General features: G+C 34.4%; 3 protein-coding genes across 8 annotated transcripts; 2 read left to right on the top strand and 1 right to left on the bottom strand.

Annotated features, from left to right (window-relative positions):
- Positions 1–4,611: 4,611 nt before the first annotated feature.
- LOC142636750 (uncharacterized) lies at positions 4,612–6,270 on the top strand. Its single transcript, XM_075811036.1, has 2 exons — positions 4,612–4,878; positions 5,263–6,270. The coding sequence occupies exons 1-2, from the start codon at positions 4,791–4,793 to the stop codon at positions 6,120–6,122; spliced, it is 948 nt and encodes a 315-aa protein (XP_075667151.1). The 5' UTR covers positions 4,612–4,790; the 3' UTR covers positions 6,123–6,270.
- An 11,068-nt stretch (positions 6,271–17,338) lies between these two features.
- On the top strand, positions 17,339–18,504 carry LOC142635455 (uncharacterized). Its single transcript, XM_075809606.1, has 3 exons — positions 17,339–17,448; positions 17,736–17,983; positions 18,092–18,504. The coding sequence occupies exons 1-3, from the start codon at positions 17,339–17,341 to the stop codon at positions 18,502–18,504; spliced, it is 771 nt and encodes a 256-aa protein (XP_075665721.1).
- Positions 18,505–19,246: 742 nt separating this feature from the next.
- On the bottom strand, positions 19,247–26,042 carry LOC142634071 (protein BREAST CANCER SUSCEPTIBILITY 1 homolog). Of its 6 annotated transcripts, none has more exons than XM_075808346.1 (15): positions 25,895–26,038; positions 25,666–25,719; positions 25,496–25,566; positions 24,829–24,942; positions 23,728–24,215; positions 23,262–23,375; positions 23,088–23,151; positions 22,162–23,012; positions 21,947–22,050; positions 21,330–21,516; positions 21,133–21,230; positions 20,897–21,020; positions 20,647–20,812; positions 20,295–20,413; positions 19,247–19,884 (listed from the first exon to the last, which is right to left on the bottom strand). In XM_075808346.1, exons 1-15 carry the CDS (start codon positions 25,951–25,953, stop codon positions 19,534–19,536), a joined length of 2,964 nt encoding a protein of 987 aa, XP_075664461.1. In that variant the 5' UTR covers positions 25,954–26,038; the 3' UTR covers positions 19,247–19,533. The 6 variants fall into 6 exon arrangements, with proteins under 6 accessions (XP_075664461.1, XP_075664462.1, XP_075664459.1 ...); XM_075808347.1 differs by having other exon boundaries at positions 23,088–23,148; XM_075808344.1 differs by having other exon boundaries at positions 22,162–23,148; positions 25,895–26,042.
- Between the last annotated feature and the right edge of the window lie 1,461 nt (positions 26,043–27,503).

The raw sequence follows: 27,503 nt of genomic DNA, 5'->3' as shown, positions 1-27,503 counted from the left end.
AAACAAACCACACATTTACATTGTATAATTCTTAGGTACTCCTAGAGCACGGAGAATGATGCTCCCTTCTCTCACATTTATGGTGGGGTTCGCTCATTAGCTCATTAAATTCATGGTAGAGTCTGCTCATTAAATTCATGGTAGAGTCCAATATGAATGTGAGAGGGGGAAGTATCATTTCACTATGCTCCAGGACTACCTAAGAATTTTTCGTACACGAGTCACAAAACTGATAGCACGCCCAAAATTTATTAAAGAAGAAAGAACAAGCCAGACTATTTTTCTCCTTGATATAAGTGATCATTAGTGTAGGACAAATTAAAAAACGACTATACATGTGCTTGTGGTGTGCTTAAAGTTCATAATACTTGTTGATTTAGGACAAGGTATAGGGTATGTAGTTTAAATATAGCTTGGAAATATTGGATTTAGGGGGTGAACAAGCTGCTGAATGTCTTGTCCAATAAAATATGGGGGATTGGGGGTGAGAAAATTAGACACCTTCAATATTGTGGTACTTTGAAGAGGCAGGAGATCAATTTTGAAGGCGAGTGATTGGTGTGGGGAAGCTTGGGCCTATGGACAATGTAAAGGATAGGATAAGTTCGTGAGGTACATTTTTTTTTTTTAATAAGTTGTTCATGAGATACATTTGTTACATAACATAATTGAATTTTGGGAACAATTAGAGGGTGCAATTTGTAACTTCGTTCTTCTTTCTTTCTTTCTTTCTTTCTTTCCTTTGTATGTGTGCGCATGTGGGGACAGCAACTTGGTGAAAAACCATGACGAGGGAGAATAACAACAGCAAAGACTTAAAGAATCTTCAACAGATTAATTAGGTTTGGCCACATGTCTATGCAACTTCGATAAATCAGTGTTGCATGACCGTGGATCATTTGTTCACCCATTGCTAAATTGATATTGAGTTATGGGATTTTAATTTTTGGAATACAGTGGCAATGCCTAAGAGGGTTATCAGTGTTCTTTTTGGCTGAAGAAGTTGGTTTGGAAAACATAGGAGTTCATTTGTGTGCAAGGCAACCCCACCTTGCTTAAATAGCGTGGAGCTAACTGTTACTGAGTCTGAGTTGAAATCCAAACACTCGAGATCTTTGCTCAAGTGGTCCGAAAAAATTGTTTTATGTGACATGTGAACTCTTTTATTGATTTCATTGATCATGTTGTTTTTTTAAAATTACTTTGTGTAGTTATCAAAATAGAACCAACAATTGAACCGATAAAAGAGACTAGTTCACTAGTTCATTGATTCAACCAGTGGTTCATTAGTTGAACTATAGACTTATAGGGTAGGGGTTAGAGCCAACATAATATGAACACGTATATAAATTGTGATACAGACACATGTCCAATTTTTGCCACATGTATGCATCATGTCAGCTCTGATGCACCGAGCTAACCTGTGTCCATAGGCTTGATAATTATTATTTCATTTATTTTATAATTACAACAATAATTAAAACACACGAAACATAATAAAAACAAGTGAAATACACACACACACACACGTGTGTGTGTGTGTATTTTAAACTCAACAATAAACTAAAATCCTGAAACAAAAATGAACAAAATCCATACAACCATCATAAAAAAATTAACAAGTACCTATGGGTGATGTAGTCAATGTTGATATCTTGTAACTGGCTGCAACTGCGAAAACCGGCTTACAAAGGGAGAGTACCCAAGAGCTTATAAACATATGGTTAAGCTTACAGTTAACCAATGTGGGACACTAAGATCATAACATACCACTACGCTCTGCAGCCGATGTCCACGACGGCTCACTCTAGTGACACTAACCCATTGGTAACCCTTTCTCTTTTTGCTGGCTCCACTCAATTATTAGTAATTTTAATCCAGCCTTTAGGTCTCCCCTTTCAGGATCCAACCACAAAGCCGCAACTCATTTGATATCATACTCAATGAGTTACACCAAATTAATCGAGGTGATGGTTAGTTAATCGAGGTGATGGTTAGCGCTGATACCAAATGTTAGGAACTCATGGGCAAAACTCACCCTTGAAAACTGGCTTACAAGGAAAAGGTGTCCAAGAGCTCATAATTAAACACATGGTTAAGCTTACACTTAACCAATGCGGCATGAATGCACATTACCTTCTGCGAGCTCTCTAGGATCAAGATTGCGCCCAATCTCTGGAGAATCGACGCAATCACGTCTATAGGGAGATCCAGCAATTTTCTGTACTCCTTTTTTTCTTGCATGCTCTCTTTCAAGGCATTGGCAGATTGTGGTTTTTCCAAAATAGGATTTGTAGGGAGAATTAATAATTTAAAAATAAATAGGTAAATAAGATTTGAGACTAAAAGAAAATGGATGTATATATAGATTATAATTTATAAATAGGATTTGCCTCTTTTTTTTTTTTTTTGAAATGCTTGTACAATTGGGCGGGTTTTTTTTAAATAAATAAGCATATCATCATTTTTTTTTTAATTCCACGAAATAAGAATTTTGTAATGAGCAAATTACAATCATAGGCTCACAGTCACAGCCCATGTGCTTCATCAGAATAAAATAAAATAAAAAAGGCCCATGGGCTTTATGAGAATTTGGTTATCTGAGTATCAAAATTTTCATGTGGAAAGTTTGTAAACTTACTACCGACTAAAAAATGCGACCATTTTAAGAGGAAGATACTTTCAAGCTCAACTTGTTGATATGTTAAATTGTGGAGAAGAGCATGAGTTGGTTGCCAACACAGCAAAATTAAGCAAATGAGCTAGTGATAAGGGATTTGGGCCAACAAGACTCAGATCTTGAGTTCAAATGTCTCCACCTTTATTAGTGGGAGCATTGGTGCCCATTTCCTTCTCAGTTGCCTTAGGTGGGTAAGAGTTGCTCCATTCCCCAATTTCCCCTAAGCATTTTCTTTTATTTTTTATTTTTTAAAAATGAACCAGTCACACATGTCCTCTGGATTTGCCCATATGCATAGTGGTCTGGTATGCTAGCTGTTTAAAGGAAATTCACTTAAGTTTTCTATTTGACTATGATACATTTCATTGATTGAATGGCATCCTTAGCTTTATTTTGTAAATCATATATAGCTTTATTACCTCCTAATCAATAATATCCATATCTATTGTTTTCATTAAAAAAAAAATTGCTTCTATGGAAATCCAATTAAAATCACAATAAACTTGTGAATGATGTTTGCAATGTTGCTTCTGTATGTGCTATATTATTCAATTAAATATTAGTGAAAGATTTAAGTGTTTGTTTATGTTTGATCTAATTTCCTGCTTGCTTCGAATTGATTTGAAGTTAGAATAATCATGTAGGCTTTAATCTATTATAATTGCTGCAATTTACTTTAACCTGTCAAATGTTCTGTTATTTACTGCGATCGATAGTGGTTGTCAATAATAAATGCTGATATTAGAGGGTTTGTACTTTGTACAAAACATATTAGAGAGTTTGTACTTCATACAAAATCTGAGTTCAGGCCCTCATTCAAATAGGGATAAATAACCCTATGGAGGTGTCAATTTGTACGTAGTTTAGCTAATTTAATTTTAAATAAAAGCAAGGAATACAATTACAGACCTAGAATCCACATCCAGGAGCGTGTGTTGCGCTTGATCCCCAGTCCCCACATGCATGGCCGGATTGGGGGCTAAATCCCAGATTTGATTTTACATCTGGTCAAAGATCCCATGATTCTATTGGCATAGGGACTTGGAAACTAGTGGCCAAATATGTTAGGTACTATGTGCCCAACATAGTTTAATACTCTGATGAGTTCTATACTAACATTTAATACAAGATTAACATCCCATAGGTGGTTTTTTGTTTTTGTTTTTATTTTTTTAATCATTAGTTTCAATAATAAGATTGAAATATTTGAATCTTAAATACCTCTATTAAAAACATTAAAAAGTGTTAGTTGAGTAAAAGGTTTTTGTCGACCATCGTTTCCTTAACAACGTTGTTATACTATTATACTAAAAGAAAAAGATCATCTCAACGTAATGATCTTGTTCATATGATAACCAACATTTTGTTTATGGTGAAAATTTGTAAAAACTGCCGTGATTTATGTAATTTAGAGTTTAATCAGATAAACACATAATAGACTGCGCCTATTAAGGAAAAGCTACGACTAATATGCAATTTTTGTATTAACTTATGCGGCACACAATGACTTTCAGTTAGTTCAATTGATAAAGTTTTTTGTCGTTAAATAAGAAATCTGTGGTTAAATCTCCATCTACACCAAAATCATCGCAAGCAAATATTATAAGTTAAAATTTTCCGATAAAAAACTTGTCATATAAAAGGTTACATGACACATGTATTTCTAATTAAAAGTTGAACGAATCTCAAATGGGTGCTAACTTTACAAGCAAAATTACGGATCACGTTTAATACAAACAATATCCACAATAGAGGATCCAATCATTTTGTAATAAAAAAAGTCAAAAGCAACGAGAGCCAATAATAAAGTCAAACTACCACCAATAATTGCGCTTGATTACAACCAGAAACCAGCTAAACATATAAAATATGACAGGCAGGAACAGAGAAAGTCAGAAATTAAGAGAGAAGAAAAGAGAAAGAGAGAGTGCAAAAGCAATCTCTCTTTCTTGGATCTCACAATACATGTTAGAGTGATAGTAAACTCTAATTATACATACCCTTTTCTTCTGTATATTCATCATTATCTTCCATTTCCTAATTAGTGGTTATATCTTAGACCACAGGTTTTTCTCTTACAGATCCTTTCTCCTTCATCTTCTGTAAGAATATGAATTGGTCTCGAGCATTTTCATCACCGGACCTAGTACCACCTTCGACAAATTATAACGAAAATCCAGAAGAATGTAGTTTAGAAGGTGATGTCTTTTTTCTTTTTCTTTTTCTTTTTTTGTACGTATATAGATATTTCTTGGTACTGAATTTTGCAGAATTTTGTGCAATGTAAATCCATGACATACATCATTGCAGAAACCTAGCTATCACTGCATTCATCATGACTTTGATGCAAATTTATAATAAAATATATATATATATATTAAAGATGAATTTACTTTAATCGTTTCCATTATCATTTGTAATTCTTTAACATTCATGAAATGGATAAAAAAGTATATACTTGTCCATCTTACTTCTTCATATACAAAGCAACAATATAAAATATATTAGTTAGTCTAATTATTTTTTCCACGATAGATTGGAGTAACTAAATGTTGTTTATATGATCCTCTACAATGTTTTAGGTGTTTCAACGAATGTTAAGCTACTACTAAAACTAATCCAAGATCATAATGAGGCAAGCACAAAAGACAATGACGAACGCATGCTGCAAAGGGTGGCCGGAATGATAACAATCATTGATGATGTTAAATCCCGGATTGAAAATTTTCAATCTTCTGGAAAGAAAAAGGAGCTTAGGCGGTGCCACACAGATGTTAAGCATAATGCTCCAAAGGACAAAAGGTCACAAGATCCAGTAACTGATGAGAAAGAAAGGTTAAGAAAAGAACTCAATGCAAGCTTGGCAGCACAAAAGAACCTTGAAGTAATGTGTTCAAGTTTGGGAAAGGAGAAGGATATTATTGCATCAGAGCTTGCAAGAAAGGTCCAAGAATTGAATGGCATGGAGGAACTTACTAATGATCTTAAAGCGCAAAATGAGATTTTGTTAGGCAAATTGCAAACTTGCAAAGAAGAACACAAAGAGAAGAAGTCTGGTGGGATGGAGGCTCAAGGGAATATAGCTCTTCTAGAGCGAAACAAGACGCTTGCAGAGAAATTACTCAAGTCACTTGACGCGTATCGATCCTTAAAGAGAAAGTTTAAAGATACAAAAGAGGAAAACATTGCTATTCTTGCAGCAATGGAAGAAATGGGGATGGAAGTTAAAGCTGGCCTTGATAGAATATGCAGCTTGAAGCAACGAATGGCTGCCTCAAAGAATAAACAACCAGTGGATAATGTTGAAGAGGAGATTTCAGCATTAGAGCACTTGTTTGAGGGCTTTAATATGAAAATAACAAAGTACGGTCACAATAAGAAGAGTGATTGTGTCAAACCGAAAGCTGGGATCAATGCCAGTAAGCCTTCTGTTCTAGCATGAGAAGAAAGGGTATTATTATCAGCTATAAAAAACCAGGCATGCCTGGTTTGGTTATTATATTTTTTTTCTTTTTCCCTTTCTCTTTCAGTCTTCGAGACAGGGAAAAAAACACTAGTATTTACCTTGGAATTATAGAAAATAAGAAGGAAGCAACTGTAAGGTGTCAAAGGAGACTCATGGCTCATTGTTGTTAATGTGCCATTGACTAGTTCAGGTTTCTAGTTTAAGTTCACTGTATACCTGATATAGTTTCCTAGAAAGTTGTATAATTCCAAAATTTTCTTCTCTTTTTCCCCGTCTTCTTGAAGGTAAATTAACAAAGCACTTCTTAATTCTTATAGATGGGCACCTGATATTGCTTTTGCATGAAGCTGTAGTAGTTTCTTCACTTACTCTTCAAAGAATTACCAAATTCCAAACTCCTAAATTACTGTTATTTCACTGCCTGGAATCCATACACTTTTCTTTAGGATCTCAAAGCAGTGTAGATTTATATAGTAGATAACTATAATCATAGGGGTTCTAAATACTAAATGACAAAGTAAGCATTTTATTATAGTACCTGCATGTGGAACTGCAAACCTTTTTTAGGACAATTGGAGCTCAAAAGCAGGACATGACTCCGACATCCATATCCTTAGCTGTTTGGGCTCCAATTCAAGCCATTCTTCCAAAGAGGTAGATTTTGTAACTGCACTGTAAATATGGGTCTGTTGAACTCCACGAGAAAAAAAAGTAAAGTACATGTAGGGATAAGGATAACGAGGTTTTTTTTTTTCCCCACAAGATGCCCACATTCACGAGCAGCCAAAAAGAGAAAACTTTGCTACGCAATTTGAACACAAGAACAAATCATACCGTAACAAATCTTCACCTCTGACTTTTATTTTCTTAAACCATCATAAAGAGAGTAGATGTCATCATATGAATCATATGATACCTAACTTCAAATACTACGTACCATCTCCACTCTCTTAATGGGTGGAGTACACTACGCTCTATCTCTTCAACATATATGGAGTAACGTACACCAAGTCCAAGCAATGCTCAAACTTTTCCATAAGAACTAACTTTATCAATATGTCAAAGTCATTCTAATTAGGATGAATCTTCAAAAGATAAACATCCCAAAAAAATCTCATTTTCAAATTTTGTGAAATCGCACATCAATATACTTTATTTTTCATCAAGTGAATTGCTCTGACTTTCACAATATAACACCACACTATCTTTCTTGTTTTCGGGCTCCTTTAACTAGTATTATTTCTTTTGTTTTTTTTTTTTTTTTTTTTTTTTTGTAGGAAACTGAAACTGTCTTAAGTTTGTTTGTCCTTTATTCCATTTTAGAATATTCCAAAATATTATCCTATTTCTAAAAATAAAAGTCATTAATTTACTAATGTTTCTATTATACCCCTACTTTATTTTCAAAATTATTTGAAAAAAAATTAACAAATATTTAAAAAATCAATCCAATTGGGACATCTTTTTAGTTGCCTCATTAAAAATTACTTTTTTTTTAAAAAGCTCATAAATTTATTTAAAAGTAGTTTTATAAATTTATACATTTTTATAAGACACACAAAATAACAAATGATGTTCTTTTAAAAAATTTGACTTTTCAAACTGGACAAACAAAATCTATTGTTGCCATATATTATGTGCTATGAGTTGGAAACAAAACGATAAGTTAGTCGTGTTCGAGATGACCAATCTCCTTAATGGGGGTGAGAGAAGAGAATTTTTTAAAAAAACTTTTGCTTACTTATTTATCAATTGCTTCTGCTCTTAAATAGTCTCAAGCAAAGTGCTCAACTAGGAAATTCAAATTAAATTACATCTTGATAGTTCTGCAGTAAATTCAAATCATGACTAATCCTAACCAACAACTCATCCTAATCAACAAATAACAATCCTAATCAACAACTCATCCTAATCAACAACTTGAAATAACAATTAATCAGATAGTCATCAACTCCTATCAGTTCACTCCTTATCTGATGTATGCTTATCTCCTCCCTTTGTCTGAATCATAACATTATACCTTTTGTGGTGGGATAGAATAATTGTTTCATGCAACTTAGACTTCATGTAAATTGGGCCACCAACAAACATAAACACACAATTTGTAATGGAACTCATTGAGTCAAGATTCTCTACATAATTGATATTCACAAAGCTTGTAGTTTCTGTACAAACTCTTATAATGAAATAGCCTTTGAGCACGCAAGGCTCTTTATTTTTTTGGTAAAAGTTAATAATTTGCATCTATTATAAATTAGGATTACTACATTTTTTAATCACAAAAATACCTAAGGGTGTAATGAGTGCGCGTGCTCAGAGGCTAGTTCATTTTTTTGCGCGCATGCTTAGAGGCTTCAATTTTTTGGTAAAGGTTAATAATTTGCATCCATTATAAATTAGGATTACTACATTTTTCAATCACAAAAATACCTAGAGATGTGATGAGTGCGCGTGCTCAGAGGCTAGTTGATTTTTTTGGTAAAGGTTAATAATTTGCATACATTATAAATTAGGATTACTACATTTTTCAATCAAAAAAATACTTAAGGGTGTGATGAGTGTTATACTTGGAGAAAGGTTAATAATTTTAATATTTGGTACATACATATAACACTCATCACACCCTTAGGTATTTTTGTGATTGAAAAATGTAGTAATCTCAATTTATAATAGATATAAATTATTAACTTTTACCAAAAAATTGAAGAGCCTCTTAGCACGCGCGTGCTCAGGTGCTAGTTTTTTTTTTAGGACAAATTACAACTTACCCGCTTATAATTTAGCTGAAATTTAAGTTGCTTACTTGTGGTTTAAAATTTGACACTTTATCTGCCTAAAGTTTGACCAAAATTTAAGTTGTCTACCTATGATTTGAAATTCCATGATGCAAGTGTTCTGATGGATAGTTTTTATCTTATTTGATCTTGTATTTTTATGTTTTTTGTGTTTTTGGAGAAGAGAGACATAAAAGTGGAGAAAAAAAACATATTTAGCTCTGTTTTTAACATAGGTGGGTTATAGAAATCTAATTGAGCTAACATCAGGTGAGTAAAGTGTCAAATTTCAAATCATAAGAAAGCAACTTAAATTTCGACCAAACCTCGGGTGAAAAATTGTAATTTGCCATTTAAAAAAAAATCTCTTTTGTAGATCGACTTTTTTTCCCCTCTCCTTCATGTTAAGTTTTTCTGAGAAGCGCCTTCACATTCAATTGGTTTCATAAATAAATAAACCTTACTTTTTTATGGGATAAAATCATTATCCTTATCGCTCTTCTTTTTCTTTGTTTTAATTATTATCCTTATCCCATCATCTCATGTAATTTTTATTTTTTATTTTAATGAGATTATCCAATATAGTTAAAAGAATATTCAATTATCCACCAACATTTCTCACTTATCTAAGTTAAAAAAAAAAAAAAAAAAAATTTCAAATGCCTTCTAAAAGAAAGTATGGGAAAGGAATTTTTTTTAATGAGATTTATCAAGTTTTTTTTTTTTTTTAATCCTAAAAGGTAACCACTTAGTCATAATATGCAACCATTAAGTACGCATCCATAACAAAAGTTTCAAATGCCTAAAAAAAATTAAATAGTTTTAATTTAAATAATTTAATAAGATTGTGATTATGGGAAGTCTCTCACGTGAGCAATAATATCATTTAATTTTTAAAATGTATTTTCTTGAAAAAAATGAAAAGAAGTTGTAGTGAAAGGCATGAGGATTGTTAGGGATAATTAATTAATTTTGTATGAAAGAGATGTGATTGAGAAAAATAAAGTTAAACTGTAGGAGTTTCAATGAATGCTATGTACATTAATATTTCAAATACAATAAATTGAATCCAACATATAATTACACAAATTGATAAATATAGGCATAGGTAGGATAAATATTTTTTCTTATATACAAAAAAGAGTCATTAACAACCACTTGATAGATGACCACCACTTTATGTGAGCTTGGAATCAAACAATAATTTTTTATGCAATTCCACAAACTCATCCAAGTGTCTCAAACAAACTCATCCAATGTGCCCACTATGCAATTCCACAAAATTGTTGATATGTCACCCTAAAAAAAAAGAGTAAGGATTAAATATAAGTACTCTCTCTAAATAATCTATAAATGTATTAATTATATTGCAATCTTATCCAAATTGAACAGTTTGTCAAGTGTAATACTATTTTTTTCATTAATTAAGATTGCAATATAATTAATATGTTCATATTTTTTTGGTTAATAGTTGAGTAACACAGTTTGATACTTATCCAAATTGCACAGTTATTTATTATAAAAAAAACAAAGTTTTACGTATGGTAATATTGTAATCAAAGATTTTTTTTTTAATCTGCAATATTATATTCAAAGAAAAGCAATAAATATTCCTTTTTATTTTAAGGTAATGAGGAAGCTTTAACCCCTCATCCCCCTTCCCCTATATGTGTGTGTGTGTGTTTTTCTCAAAAAAAGATACTCAGTATTGTTGAGTCATCCCACATCGGTAAGGTGTGATATTGATAAATGGTTTATTACTTGCTGCGCGATACTAACTGCTGCATACGGTTTTGGTGTTGGCATGTGAATGTATTCCCTTATCTTATCCCCCTTCCCCTATATATATGTGTGTGCGTGTGTGTGTGTTTTTCTCAACAACAAAAAAAAAAAAAAAAAAAAAAAAAAAAAAAAAAAGGAACCTTTAACCCACAAACGCATATCATACAGGGAAAATAAAAAGGGATAATGATAAGGAAAAATGAAAATAAAGAAAAGCACTTCAAAGTCCATATAATTAGAATAAGGGTTAACAAAAGTAACCTTAGAATAAGGATTGACAAAAGTAACCTACCCAAATTCAACAAAAACCAACTACAAATTGTGTAATTCTCATCAAATTTTACAAATGGTCGGTGACGGGATTAAAAAAAAAAGTGTTAGAAGATTGTTTATTTCTTTATTAAAAAAGAAATGAGATATGTACATTAAGATACCATTGAGATAGAAAAGCTTCTTCTTTTTTTTTTTTTGAGCCGGAACAATTAGAAAATATCTTTTGTTTTTGTAAGTAGAGTTTCTTTTTCCTGTATCTATTTCTACAGTGACTACAAAACTTTAGCAACCTTGATCAAAAAAAATAGAAATTATCGCAAAGAACGAAAGAATACATATCATGTGTAAATATATATGTAAAATTAAAATATTAGTCATATTCATTGAAAAACATATCTCCTCTGCAGTACCCCTCTTCACACTTTCAAGGTGCTTTCAACAATCGTAAAAATCAATTTTACTTGTAATCTGGAGGTGCAATGCCCCTCTTCAACATTGAAGGTACTTTGCACAATCGTAGAAATAAAATAATAATAATAATAATAATAATAATAATAATAATAATAATAATAGTAATAATAATAATAATAAATGAATTTTATATATAATCTAGAGGTAGGGGTAAGTATTGTGATTTTGGTTAACTACTTTTGTAGTGGGCTAATTGAATAACCAATCAAGTAATGGCTGATAGTGGGGAGAAATTAGTGGAATGGTAAAATTTGTAGCTAAAATTGAGGAGTTTTTAATTTGTAGCTAATATATGTGTGTGTGTGTGTATTTAACCAACAACAAAAAAAAAAAAAAAAGCAACGTGACCTTAACTGTTTAATGATAATGCTTCTCAAAAAAAAAAAAAAAACGGTTAATGATAAGGGGGAAATTTAAAATTGCTAGGTAGAAGTATGGAGTTTGTGCTTCAAATGTGTGTGTGGCATCTTCTTTTTTTTTTTTTTTTTTGCATGTGTGTCTCAAATAACAGTGTTTTTTTTTTTATATCAGTAAGGCATATGTGTTTTTACAAAGAAAATTGTGTTTTTTTATTTTAATTTTTTTATAAATGAATAAAGTAATTTGAAAACCATTAGGGCAGTGGTCTTGTTTTGTAGGCAATATTTTGTGAGAGTTAAAGTAGTATTTTTACCAAATTTTGTTCCTACTTAAGCATAGGTTGTTGGGGTATTTTTGAACAAAAAAAAAATCCGGTCCAAATAGGGAAAACCCCTTTAAATAGTAGTATAGATGAAATAGGGATGAATTGTATCATCCGACCTCTATTAGACATCATAAATTTTGTGAATTATGTTCACAATTAATTTTCTAAGTCATAAAAGAGATTTTTTTTTTTTTTCAATAATATTAATGGCACCTACCTTCACTACACTTTGACAGGATTATATAGCAAATTGGGATTAATTGTTTGTCATTATCACATAAAACCATCATTTTTTTAACCACTCATTATAAAACTGTTGTAACAAAAAAATGTGTTAAGTGTACTGTAATAGTTTTTTTTTTTTTTAATGTCTTTAAGCCCAACTTAAAGGGGGGGGGGGGAAAAAAAAAAAAGCCCAACTAATATTCAAGTAAAAACAAAACAAAAAAAACTATTTCTAACCCAACCCCCGTGAGACTAAGCAACCCAAATCGAAGGAGTGAATCACACAGACACATAAAAGCCTACCCCTAAGCTTGGACCAACCCACCGATGTGGTACGTACGATCGGGGAAATAGCCAAATTGACCTAAGGATACAGTCGAATCCAAATCACATTAAAAGACTATATTGAATAATTTGAATCGTGTAGGTCAGTTCCACCATAAAATTGAGTCACGGTTAAACTCAAAAATAATTAAATTCTAAGGAAATTATTTTTATTTGTATCGGAATCATATCAGAACTCTCAAAATTCTGAATATTGTTATGTTACGTATATAATGGTCTGTCTAGTAACAGTGTTTAAGTATTATTGTTCAATTTTTAATGTTTTAAAATACGTGTTTGAGTGTTATAAAAATACGTGTCAAAAATGTTATTATTGTTTAAACATTGAAAAAATATTGTTTAAACACTTTAACCAAACAGGTCCTATATATTTCCTTGAACCCTACATATTCATTGTTAGTAACTTAGTATATTTTTACCTATAGCGAAAGTTTAGATTAGCGCAGTCTTCCTTCTCAAACTCAAGCATTCTGCACCGATTGCATGGTAAACAAGCATGGTGAAGTTTCACACAGATGTCCTCTTTGAAATCTTTTCCCCGAATACCCATCAAGTCACTTCTCAAATTCAAATCCGTCTCTCTACAATGGCGCAATATCATTGATGATCCACACCTTACTCACATGCACCATTCTCGATGTGTTGAAGAACCCAAAATCCTACTTCTCGATCATCACACCCAAAATGAAAAACCAATAGATGTAACAGTTACAAATGTTGGGGTCTTCTTGAACGCTGACTTGAATTTGGTTGTGTTAGAAATACTGAATGATTGTATTGTATTTCTCATTGAAAGAATATACATGAGTGCTTTTATATAGGAGGCATATGAGTGCAGTACAAGTAAATATGAGTGTAATACAAGTAAGAGTGCTATACAAGTAAACTAGTTGGGCCTAAAGCCCACAACATTATATATGTTAACAGCCCCCCTCAAACTCAAGGTGGATGTGAGACCAACTTGAGGTTGTCAACCAAAGTACGAAGGCGTCCCGTAGGATGTGACTTGGTGAAGATATCTGCAAGTTGACCTGTAGAGGAGACTGATATTAGCTTGAGAGCACCATGGACAAGATGATAACGGATAAAATGACAATCGATCTCGATGTGTTTAGTTCGTTCATGGAAGACATCATTGTGAGCAATATGAATGGCACTCTTGTTGTTACAATAAAGAGGAGTAGCAGAGGATGTAGACACACCTAAGTCTTTGAGAAGCCATCGTAGCCAAAGAAGCTAAGATGTGGTATCAGCAAGGGCACGATATTCTGCTTCAGTACTAGAGCGGGCCACATGAGTTTGTTTCTTACTTCGCCAAGAAATCAGAGAAGAACCAAGAAGAAAGCAATAACTAGTGGTGGACTTGCGATCAGTGGGATCTCCTACCCAATCAGCATCAGAAAATGTACGGAGAACAAGAGAAGACTGAGCAGAGTAGAAAAGACCATGGAAGAGAGTACCCTTTAGGTACCAAAGAATACGCAGAACAGCAGCATAGTGAGTCGATCATGGAGCAGACAGATATTGGCTCACCTGGTGAACAGCATAGGAAATTTCTGGACGAGTAATAGTAAGAAAAACTAGGCTGCCAACTAAGCGTCTGTAAAGAGAGGGATTAGACAATGGTTTCCCCCCTGAGGGAGTCAGATGCGCATTAAGCTCAACTGGAGTGTCAATAGTCTTGCTATCAGTGAGTCCAGCTCTAGACAAGAGTTCAGAGGCATACTTGGCTTGAGTAATGTAAAGTTCATCTGTAGAATGAGTGATTTCAAGACCCAAGAAGTAGCTGAGATGTCCAAGATCTTTCATCTGAAACTGCTGACTGAGAAAATCCTTAAGTTCTTGAATGCCACTGAGGTCATCACTAGTTATGATCATATCATCCACATACAGGAGAAGTAAAATAGTGTCTTTGTCAGTGCGACGAAGAAATAAGACAGAATCATAATGACTGGCCATGTAACCCAAGCGAGAGATGGTAGAGCTAAATTTAGCACACCAAGCTCGTGGAGCTTGTTTAAGGCCATAAAGTGCACGTTGAAGGTGACAAACCTTGTTTGATTCAACAGAGAGACCAGAAGGAGGTTGCATATAAACTTCTTCACTTAAATTCCCATTAAGGAATGTATTTTTGACATCCATCTGAAAAGATCCCATTTATTGGCAGCAGCAACAACTAAGAGGGCACGAATAGATGAGATATAAGCAACCGGAGCAAAGGTTTCTTCATAATCAATCTCATACTCCTGTGTAAAACATTTTGCAACAAGACGAGCTTTGTAGCACTCAATGGACCCATCAGAGCGAGTCTTAATCTTGTAGATCCACTTACAACTAACCGCAGATTTTTCGGGGGGAGAGTGACCAAGTCCCAAGTATGGTTTTTAGATAATGCATCAAGCTCCTTTTTCATTGCAATTTGCCATAAAGGGTCAGTGGAAGCCTCACGATAGGTATGAGGCTCGTGCAGTGTAGCAAGGGCAATGTAACAATGATAGTCAAGTAAATGTGCAGGAATGGACCTTACTCGAGTTGAGTGACGAGGTGGAATGTCTTGTGCATGATCTTCAGGCAGAGCAGGAGCAGGGGACCCAAGATCAGGGTTGGGTAGCTCGTCTTTGACCTGTTCAACTTCCACCTGTTCATTAAAGGGGGAACTAGGAAAGGGATCAAGGATATCTGGTGGATAGAGAAGTCAATAGGAGAATCAGGAGCAGCTACAGGAGGATCAGGATTAGCTATAGGAGGGTCAAGAGCAGCTACAGAAGGAATATGTGTCTCATTTGGAAATAGATCTAAGACAGAAGAGGAAGATAGAGAAGCACGGAAGTGAGAGAGCTCGACAAAGAGGCAATGTTCCCAAAAGACAACATTGCGGGAGATACGAAGACGATGAGAAATAGGATCATAACACTGATACCCCTTTTAAGTTTCGTCATAGCCAAGAAAACAACAAAGTCTTGACCTAGGTTCAAGTTTGTTATGCTCATGTGGCTGAAGAAGAACGAAATAAGCAGAGCCGAATGAGCGAAGGTGGTGATAGTCTGGAGGTGACCTAAAAAGGCGCTCATATGGAGTTTGATTTTGGATGACAGGACTGGGAATGCGATTAATAGCATGAACAACATGAAGAGCAGCTTCACCCCAAAAAGGAGCAGGAACTTTGGCAGAGAGAAGAAGAGCACGAACAGTGTCAAGAATATGACGAAGTTTTCGTTTGGCTTTACCATTTTGCTGAGAGGTACCTGGACAAGTTAGTTGATGAACAGTGCCATAGGAATGCAAAACAGCTTGGAAAGCATATTGATTGTACTCAAGAGCATTATCAGATCGAAAAATTTTGATACGTTTTGAAAATTGAGTTTCAACCATTTTTGCAAAATTAGAATATACTTGCAATAATTCAGAACGATGTTTCATATTAAAAATCTAGCTATAGCGAGAGTAATCATCAACAAAGACAACAAAATATCGAGATCCACCAATACTAGAGACAGAGGAAGGTCTCCAAACATCAGAATGAATAAGGTCAAAGATATTAGTGGATATTGATTCACTAGTATTGAAAGGCAAAGTTGATTGTTTTCCTAACTGACATGAAACACAATCAAAATTTTCTGTAGACACTGAACCTAACAAACCTCTAGAAGCCAATTGTTGTACACGAGAAGAAGATGTATGACCAAGACGAGCATGCCAAAGTGCAAGGGAAGGAATAGAAGAAACTGCAGTAGCTGCAGCAATAGAAACAGGAGCAATAAGTGGAAGACGAAGGTTGTCCACAGGAAACATACACCCAACTCTGGGACCGGTTTCTAGCTCCTGTCCCGTCCTTGGATCCTGCACAATACACCCAGAATAATCAAATATAATTCGATAACCCAACTCAGCTAATCGTCCCACAGAAAACAAATTGTAAGAAAGGTCAGGAACATTAAAGACCCCAGAAACTGAGAGGTTGGAGGTTGAAACGGAACCTATATTATGACCAGACAGTGTGGAACCATTTGTTGTGCGAATAGTAAAAGGGTGTGGTGCAGGTTTAAGTTCAAAAAATAAGGACGAGTGAGGTGCCATGTGATTGCAACAAGCAAAATCCATAAGCCAAGAGGAAGGAGACATACCGGATAAAGCTGAAAGAGAAGAGGAATAAGATGCATTACCAACCATACGAATGACATTGGCGATGATGTTTTTAAGGTCATCTGTGGACATGGTGAAAGTACGACCTGAAGACTTAGACTGTGCAGAGACGGGAACCATTGGTTGGACACTCTCAATAGTGGCAGTAGAAATTGAAACAACTGATTTGTTGCGCTGAGGGCAAGTCTCAATATTATGGTCAAAACGTTTGCAAAAATTGCAAAAACGTTTGCTGGATTGTCGACGACGATTGTTGCAAAAGGAAGAAGACCTGTCTTTATTCTTCATTTAGAAGCAAAATATGCAAAAATGGATGGCAAAAATGAAATCTACGCGAAAAACTGGGTAAGGAGCACCTGGACTGCAAATAAAAGTCAACCCTAGAGAAAAGTCAACGGTCAAAGTCAACCTTCAAGTCAAATTCAACACGGGTCAACACAAGTCAATGTCAGTCAACACAAGTCAACGATGACGTGACGGGTGACTCCTCAACGATGACTGTTACAGGTCCGGAACCCAAGGATGATGTTTGGAAGACATCGAAGGTTCAACAGCGAAAGGCTGCAGCAGTTGTTGTGACGGCTGAAGCGATGTTGAGAATGGAGTAACACCAATAAAAGTCAGAGCAGTAGCTCTGATACCATGTTAGAAATATTGAATGATTATATTGTATTTCTCACTGAAAGAATATACATGAGTGCCTTTATATAGGAGGCATATGAGTGCAGTACAAGTAAATATGAGTGTAGTACAAGTAAGAGTAATATACAAGTAAACTAGTTGGGCCTAAAGCCCACGACATTATACATGTTAACAAGTTGCAAAGTTCACAAAATCAGTGACATGTTACCTAGAGGATTGTTGCAATGGTTTGCTTTGCCTTTCAAAAAGTTATGATGATAGATTCTTGGTTTTGTTTAATCCTCTAAGGCAACAACTTCTACCACTGCCACCATCTACAGTCTCTCCTAAGCTAGGCAGTAGAAAATATGGATTCTGGTTCGATCGTCCAAAGAACACATACAACAATGTTGTTGTTGCAGTTTTCTTACGCGAAAGTGTTGATGAGAAACCATGCTACCAGTTGGGTGCTGAAGTTTACACTCTTGGTACAAGCTCATGGAGGCCTCTTAGCCAAGGTCCTCCTTGCCGTTTATTTGGATAGCCTATATTTGCATGTGGAGCTCTTCACTGGGAAGGACCTTGTAAATATAATGGTGATATTGGGAATATTGTTTCTTTTGAAGTTAGGAAGGAAGAATTTGGCTTGATTTCTAAGCCCAAATATGATTGCCTTGGATATTTGCTTGTTCTAGGAGGAAGCTTGGCTATGGTTGATCACTCGGCTATGGTTGAATACTTTAATAGACACATTGACGTATGGGTAACGAAGGAATATGAAAAGAAAGAATGGGTCAAAGAATACAAAATTGATCCAAATTCCCAAATTGAGGGGCAATATCGTCATAATGTACGGGTTGAAGTTATAGGGCTATGCAAGCTTGGCCGAATACTATTAAGGCAAAATGAAAATCTTCTTTCCTATAACCTAAAGACTGGTGTGCTAAGGAACATCCCAATTCCAGAATTTTGTCCTGAAACGAATGTCTTATTTTACATGGGTAGCCTACTATCAATTTCTAGTTTTCAGTCAGAGTAATGATTTGAGGCTTTTGTTTTTCTTCTTGTTTTGCTATCTTTCTAGAGTCAAATTATTTATCAATTAATTAGTACTATTTTAAATTAAATGCAAGATGGTTGATTTCATATGCTTGGTTCACATGTGATTGGGGTTTTGCTTGTGTGTTTTGATTGGTATCCAATTTCATTGCCCAATGCTCGTTTAGGCTTCATTTAGGAGTTCATAAGCGAATGAAAATGAATGGTTTGAAATAATCATAAAGGAATAGAATGCATTTATGCAAGGAAAATTAATGAAAAAGAAAATAAATTAAATAACCTTGCTTGAATGTTTACTCATGGATAGAAACATTTTATCCCTCATTAAACCCAATTTCAACTAATGTGTTTTTCCCATCAATTTTAAATTATATTCTAATTAGACTTATTTTGTGTCAAATGTCATTGCAATTATATTTTTCATACTCTAATTTTATGCCAAGTATCCCTCCATTTTGAAAATACTTCCAAACCATTTAAAACAACTTATAAATTCAAATCCATTCATAACTACTTCCAACCCATTTGAAACAAAACCAAACTATACCAAATATTCTTACCAAAACTTATTATTAATTCAAATTCAAACTTCAATGAAAATTTTATGAAGTTCTAAATAAAAGATTTTTCCTTATCAATATATTTTATAAAAACTCAATTTTCTTAACTTTTTTGAAAAATATCAGATATTTAATATATTCATTGCATCACAATACCGAAAGTTATGTCAAGTAAAAGCCAACTATATAAATAAATCAACAAACTACATTTTGTTTAATAACTAACATTCGAAGTTACATACTCTACCAACTAACATTCGAAGTTAGGTGCAACCTTTAACATGTGTCTAATTGCACGTTATCTCTAATGCATTTGTGCGAATGCAAGGGATTACAAGCTTTGTAAGAAAGATGTATAAAGTCAACAAAATTTTAAAAGAAAAGGATATATAAAGTTCGGAATAAGCTTCTTAAACATGTACAAGGCTCCTGGAATTGGAAGAGGTATTTTACTCAGCAAGATTTTGCAAATTGCAGGCTGCTATGGAGTTCAAAACCCATGAATTGCTGGCTACTTTGGCTCCAGTTGAACTTGCCAGGGCCTCTGCATCAAACTTCCTGCGGTTGATAATTGTAGTTTTCTTGCTAGGATCATATTCATCTGGCAGCTCAATACTGTAAATTATAAAGGTTTGACATGTTGAGGAGCCAGATAACATGGCTTTTTGAACCTCTGAAATAGGTTTTCTATGGAGAATTGTTCCTCCAGCAGCAATTACAAGGTCCTGTAGGTATCCCTTGTATTCGGGTGTAAAATCTCCCATGAAATAGAACTTACACCCATCGAAAAGCTTTGGTTGCTGCATGTAGAAGTGTTTATCAATAAAAGATGCAAGTTCACATTTTTGCACACAACCAGGTACAGTTCAAATGCAAGTGGTAACTAATTTCATAATTTTTTGCATCTTAGAGGGATGAACAGTGAACACAATAACCATATGAAGGTCTTTAAATAATAAGACTCCTCCCAGACTTAAGTGCTAGTACTAAGTATATTAAAAGTTGAAGGAGTAGAAACCTCCTCATTGTTAGAACATAGAGTGTTAAAGATGGCCAATGAAGAACAGGACAAAAGCTATATTAGATGAATCACAACTAGAGTATGCTTACATGCTGTTAATTTATGAAAATTAAAAGAGATTCACATCTTCTAGAGGAGTGTCTAAGGAACTATCATCGCCATTACAGTTTAAGGCAAGAAGCAACCAACCTGGTTGAGCAATCTTAGTCTTCCAAGTCGAGGGCCATCTTTGATCCCATGAATGTCGACAGTAATTTCATAAGGCTCCTCATCAACAATTTGCATGACCTTCATGCAAGCCTTAATCCCTGTACAGACACATGCATAAACAGAAGGAAGCATGAGCACATCTATATTATATACGTAAAATAAGTCTGTATCTATGACTCAGCAAAAAATATTTATGCGTAGATAGCTCCAAAATATATCATGCTTTATGCTCTGTAAAAATATAGAAGTCTAATTCTTAAAAGGAATACATTCTGAATGGAAGGTATAGTCCTTACACTCATTTACCAAAAGATTTATGAATAGTACTTACACTCCATATTCAGTATCCACTTTCCCTCCAAGATACCCATCAATACTTTGAGGGTTCTTTTACATGCCCCATTTTCATCAGTTGATGCAATAACATGGGTGACACACGAATCCCACTTTTTCAAAACTGTAACTCCCGATAATTTCTCAAATTTAGAAACAGTTTCCTGCAATTCCAGCCATCAAGGAAATACTGGAAATCAGATTTCTTTCACAAAATAAATAAACAATATAAGCAGATTCTGTTTTACCCTCTCTAGAGTTGTGATAGCTGAACAGCAGAGAAACAATTTCTTTTGGGATCCACAAGAATTCCAGTTTCTACCAGTAATGTCATCATTTTTACTTGCAACATGATCACATTGAGATAATCGCCTAAAAAGAAAAGTCATAAAAGGAGAAATTGTAAGAAATGCTCTGATGTAATGCCAAAATAAGAGAGTCGGTGCTCTTGTGTCTGTTACTGAACACTTAATGGAAAAGGTACCCTTTAAGAGTGCATTCCTTCCTCCTTCCTTGAGATTCAGGGCTTTCACTGGGAAGCTTAGAAGAGGCATGAAGAGGGCATAACATGACGAAGTTATCCTATTTCAAGAGACAAGGGAATAAAATAAAATAAAAAATTTTGAACAAAAATGTTTGGTACAAAATCTTAAATAGCACTTGAATCTCAATTTCACTTACAGTGTCCCATCGACATTGATGGATCAACTTTGCACAAGGAAAATGGAAACTCTTGCGACAGGTCTTCTCATAACAGCCAAGTGCCGCCCCCTTATTTCCACAGCAACAACACTTAATTCTCCGACTTCTAGTTAATTCTGCTTCTAGATTAATTGCAATATCATCTTCAAAATAGACATTAGGGGCCCTGCATTTATAGTTTTGAATACCTTTAATAGGATTGACAACATTAAAGTCATAAAATATTTGGAAATTAAACTAGAAAACCAAGTTTTTAAAATTGATCTTATCCTAACACTAGTCATGGTTAAAAACCACATAACCCTATTGAAGTTCATCTCAGTAGTAACGAGTAATAAATAAACACTTGAACAGCTTATCCTCATCCTAACAACCTGACTTTTTCACTAGCATATTTGGCATAGACAGCAGATAATGAATCTATTAAACAAATAATTTCAAAAACTACTTTGGATTTTTCTTTTCTAATCAAGAGCTATGCAACTTAAAAGATTTAACTAATCCAATAAGCTATTATTTGCTCCAAGATGGCAATTCATCTAACCCCCACACAGAACTTTGAAATCAATTCTTTTGGCAATGTGAAGGATCTTTACCATTCAGTACAATTCCTATGTGAGTGTATGACCTTAGATCCTCCATTGTGATCGGCAGCAACAGGCCTACCATTATAGTAGTGCACTAGTTCTCCTGAAGCCTGCTTTTGGTTTGCAAATGGAATTGCTGGTTAATTGATCAAAATAAATTGAAGTAGATATAAGGACAAAAAGGGCATTCATGTGGCCAAAAAAATTGAGGGAGTACAGGATACCTCTGATTCTTCTGAAGAAAGACAGAAAGCACATTGAAACTTTTTAGAAACAGTCTCACATTTCCGTAAGACTACTTCATTTATCCGAGAAGGTAGCTTCTGCACCACTGATGAATCATCCTGAATTTTGACATCAGGATTGCATAGAATTTTTTCACTCATTTGGGTTTCCTTTGCAGAAACAAAAGTATGACCTTTTTGGCTGTCATCGACCAAATCATCCTTTAATATGCCATCAGCAGAAGCTTTCGTCTTTTTCCTACTTCTCAGTTCTCGATCACCAGACTTAGATACAGGGGCCAATTCTGGGATTTTATGCTCATTTTTATGGTTTTCAATCTTAGATATTTCTTCAAGCATGTTGTCCTTCACAGAATCAAGCTTCCGTTTCTCAGACCTTATTAAGCAATCAATCTTCTTACGCCCTTTTCTAGCATTCTTCAAGGTGGAATTTTCATCACTGCCTTCTTTCTTACCTAATGAAGCAGGGGTCTCAGTAGCCATGCTTTCTTTACCATGCTTCAGAGTTTCTGCTCCCACGGAGACAGCATGAACATTTTTAGGTGTTGCTTTAATTGCACTGGTACCAAAACAAGTCTTCTTTCTCCTTTTCCTTGTCTCATCTAACTTTAAACCGTCTTTATTATCATGAGTTGGCTCTTGGATATAATTTTCTGATGCTTTATTCAAATCAACATAAATTTCAAAATCCAAATCTGTATGTCTTTTGGCAGGCTTCTTTTGGGCTATTTTACTTGCCTTCCCAATCTTACGACCCTTGTTAGATTTATTGCTCTCGTTTTGATTGTTGGAACCTTTAGTTCTGGGAGAGGACGCATTGGACAGCTCATCTGCAATAACACTTCCTTGTTTAGAATTCACGCATTTTGCATTTTCAGTGCTTTGTTCTTTACCAGCAGTCGCACCTTGTAAGGCTACATCTACCTCATTTTCTTGAATTCCATTAATTTCTTCCACATTTGCAACCTGCTTTTCACTTCTAATTTTAGTAAGAGCCTAATGACTCAAGAAAGAGGTCTTGAGAGAAAGAACAAATGTATGATATTAAAATGTACTACTGCAAACAATGAAACCAATACCTGTGTTTTGAAAGGACTTGAACAAAGTTCAGGAGAGCAAGGTCTTTGTGTCCATTCAAACATCTCGCTATCAAAAAGATCTGAAACAGTGGAGCATTTGCCATGCAATCCCCCCTACATTATATTAGCAAAACATAAGAAAACAAAAATACAGAATCAAACAATCGAAGCTAATACAGTGAAGAAACTCCATACACTACAAATAGCTTGATCAAATCAACCTGTTTTAGTTTGGAGATAGCATAATCCATGACAAATCACATACAGAGATAGTTTCACTAGAAATTACAGGAAGAACAAATAGGCTAATTTTTCAAATTTGAGATAATCTAAGAAAGTTTTCAAAATCAAGAACCAGTCTACTTAGAATTTATCAGACATAATAAGTACTGATAATTTTTCGCCAAGTTAGTTAAACAATATTACTCATAACATTTCCCAAGCTCATAATAAACTATGTACTCACAGTTGGGGTCAAATTGGAAGGGTTTTCATCATCTGAGTCTTTAATATCACTGAAGGCAGGAGCATCTAGCTGTGGCAGATCCATGAAGTGACTCTCATCAGTATGCTGACTTGACTTTTCTGCATTGTCCTCTCTCAACCAAAAGAAAGGTAAAAGCACTAGTTCTCCCTTGTCATTTAGAGCAGAGTTCTCCTTTGAAGTGGTTGAACTTCTTTTAGGATCTTCTTTGGCAATTTCACTCAATTGACCTTCAAACTTTGAGGGCCTTGTTGGGGTTTCTGAAAGAGGACACTGTGGCACCTGAACCCTTTTCTTGGTTGGAAATGAAGGTTTCACAGAGATAGAACTAGTGTTTTTCATGTTGGATTTAAATTTTTTTCTGGACCCTTTTCCTTTCAAGGTATTTTGTTTCTCTGCAATATCCCGGCAATTTCCTATCATAACTTGTTCACCATGGTTGTCATCACCTTCAGCTTGCTTTTCACTGTCTGTAACATAAGAAAATGGTACAACAACAAAGAAAAAAAAAACAACATATTAATTGAATTTTATGGGTGACAGAATAAGTATATCTGACTTGTATTGTACAAGGCAACAAACTGATGTTTGGACTAGTATATACTGCAAAAATTTGCATGAATCTCATATTGTTCTTTTGTGAAAATAAATCTCCTTTTGCATTAACGCCTTCATTATCATTTTGCAAGATATTTCTTACGTAAGTAGAACTCACACTCCTATGGGATTGAATTGTAAACTGACCCTCCACCCATTTCTTTTTGGGAGGATATGTCACATGGTCCAAATGGTGTGCCATACTTAAAACATAGTGACAATCTTCATAGCTCATGAAAATGAAGAATCAGTGAGTTTTTATGGCAAAAGGAAGCACAGGAACAATGAACAGTGTCCAACTAAGAAACATATTTCCAAAAGATATAGGATATACAAATGTAAGTTTTGGTGATAGAAACCACCTATGCATGTAAAATTTAATGTCTTTAAAGTTTAAATCCCTATATTATTTAATCCAATAGCAGCTGAATGATTCCAAAATATACTTTGCATTATTCATATGCCACGTGTGTGCTGAAATTCCACCTGATAATTTATTTGAGGGTGCATTCTGAGTGACAAATATATTGATTCCTGAAGCAGCTTCCATGCTTTTGTAAATGCTCACTAGATTATCCATGTGAGGAGCAGGACGAACCTCTGCAGCAAAAATTAATCATAAGCACTAAACACAAACGAACAACAAATACAGCAGCACTGAAGCCAGTGGAAAAGACCATGTAACTTTAAAAACACAACCAACAAAAACATAGTTTTGTAATATTACACATCCAATGCTTCCAAACTGCTAACCAAATGTTACCAACAAAAGCATAATGGTTAATTAATAAAATTCCAAATTTTCTAACATCTTAAACTTTTGGAACAATCAACAATTTACGAGTTTGAAAATTTCCTCCAATCTACCTCCCATTTAAAAACTGTATTCACCAATTTCTAACAGCTTAAGCTTTTGCAAAAATCGATAATCTATCAAGATTCGAGAACTTTTACTCATCTCCATGGGCTATATTGGCTTAATGCTAAACCATATCTAATTTTCCACATTCCCATTTTATTGTGCTATCTCTAATTAGCCACAAAGCCAACATGTTCCCCAAAACATTATGGGACTTTACACAAACAGATCATGCTCATGACATTAAATCAATAAAACAAAAACTAAAATAAAATAAAATCATAAGTCTCATACCTCTACGCCGATATGGGACTTTACAAATCGGACAAGTGGAGCCCGATTTCATCGATTTCGAAATGCACGAACTGAAAACAATCAGGGAAAAAAAAAATATTAGCTTCAATTATTTTGACCAAATAAATAAATTGAACCCATTTGAACTGTACCAGAAAGATTGAACTCACTTGCAGAACACATGATTGCATGTAAGCGAAGCCGCGGAGTTTAGCAAACTCAAGCTGCAGAATAAAACGTGAGATAATTCAGCCCAAATTGAGATATCCACAAAATAATATAAATAATAATTAAGAATTTTAAAAAGGGTCTGTTTGGCTGCTGAGAAAATTTTGAAAAACAAGAAGAATATTATTAAGGGTTTTGGGCATTGGTAAAGAAAAAAGAGAGTGGATATACCAAATGGGGCACTTGAGTTCTCTGCCCATTTTTTCCAGGTGGGCCGTCGGATCACCCATTTTTTTGCTCCGATGAGAGAGAGAGAGAGAGAAAGTTAAGGAAGAAGAAGAAGAGTCTTAAGTCTTAAGTTTAGGTCAGAGAGATGAATGGTGCGAAGATGGGGAGCTTTTACTTTGTTCACAAAAAATGATTCTAATTGCTTTTTGAATTTTTATTGACCCGCCAAAACCTCTCAAGTTAACGCGCCTCATTTTGCTGTTTGGAGTGCTAAAAAGTAAATTAGTAAACTATGGGGGGTTTTTGAAAATAGAACAACTTTTGAGTATGGGAATTTTGCATTTGCAAATTGCAATATTATAATCAGTTAAAATAGTGTGCTTTTCAAAACATTTTTTGTCCTTATATTTTGGCCATATTTTTAATTTGGTCCTCAAATTATCGTTGCTTTCATATTGGTCCTTATATTTTTAAACTCACTATCATTTACATTTAATTTTTTTCTCTCTTAATCACAACCCCCTTCCCCTAACAAAGCCTAGACAATCGCATTGTGCCTCCAACCAAAGCTTACACTGCCACTAGCCTTAACTCTCATATGACTCCACAAGCCATCAAGTTTCTCTTGACCCAATCACTCCACTGATACCATATAACTTCACTCAAACTTAAGAGTCCATAGGAATAGACGATGTATTATTTAGATATGTTGGTGTGAAAATATATGACATTTTTTTTAATATAGGAGTAGTTGATTGTGTTGAATCCAGTGTGTTACAACATATTTTTTCTTTGTGAAATCTCAATATTTTCAATGATTGATCCTAAGTTCCTAACATATTTTGTGTGTATGTATTTCTAGTATGATGAAAGATTCTTTCAACACTCAGCCTCTAGTTGTGTCTACTGCAACCATCTTGACCTCTACTATTTTTCAATATATATATTTTTAATTTTTGTTCGAAAAATAAAATGTAATAAGACTTTTTAAATAGAAAATAGCCATTGAGGGCCCCCTTGCACGCATGGGGCATGTGACATGTTTTTGGGATTTTTTTGGGCCAGCCTCCAATAGGAGTTGAGGACAAGCCCATGAAAACGTGTTTGAGATTTTTGGATCACTTTTGGTACTTTTCTTTGTTTTTTGTTTTTATGTTTCTAATAGATAATTAAAAATCATAAAAATTAGGATAATTCAGAGAAAATTGAGAAAACCCATACTAAGGTATGCATGTTTTAATGGGTTGTGTTTCAAACACTTAGTCTTCTGCTTTGTGTCCCACATTAGTTAGAGATGAGTCATCTTGCATGTTTATCAACCATTGCACAACTTAAGTAATAAATTGGAATATAATGGGCTAAGTGTTGGCCTAGGTTTGAGTTAGGATCTGTTATATCTTTCTTGGGCCTTATCATATTCCCTTTCTTTCTTTTGACCATTGAAGGTCTAGCCCATTAAATAGCCCACTAGTGTCTTTCTTGTGTTGACTTATAAAACCCTTAGTTCCACTTTTTTCTCTTCAAATTTTTTTTTAGCCCATTGGTCAGTGATTAAGCAACCCGTTTTCTTTCTTTTAGCCCGATGGTTAGTGATTGAGCAACACATTGGACA

Source organism: Castanea sativa, chromosome 5 (genome assembly GCF_040712315.1).
Source record: "Castanea sativa cultivar Marrone di Chiusa Pesio chromosome 5, ASM4071231v1".
NCBI lineage: Eukaryota > Viridiplantae > Streptophyta > Magnoliopsida > Fagales > Fagaceae > Castanea > Castanea sativa.
This window is presented reverse-complemented; position numbering and strand designations above follow the sequence as displayed.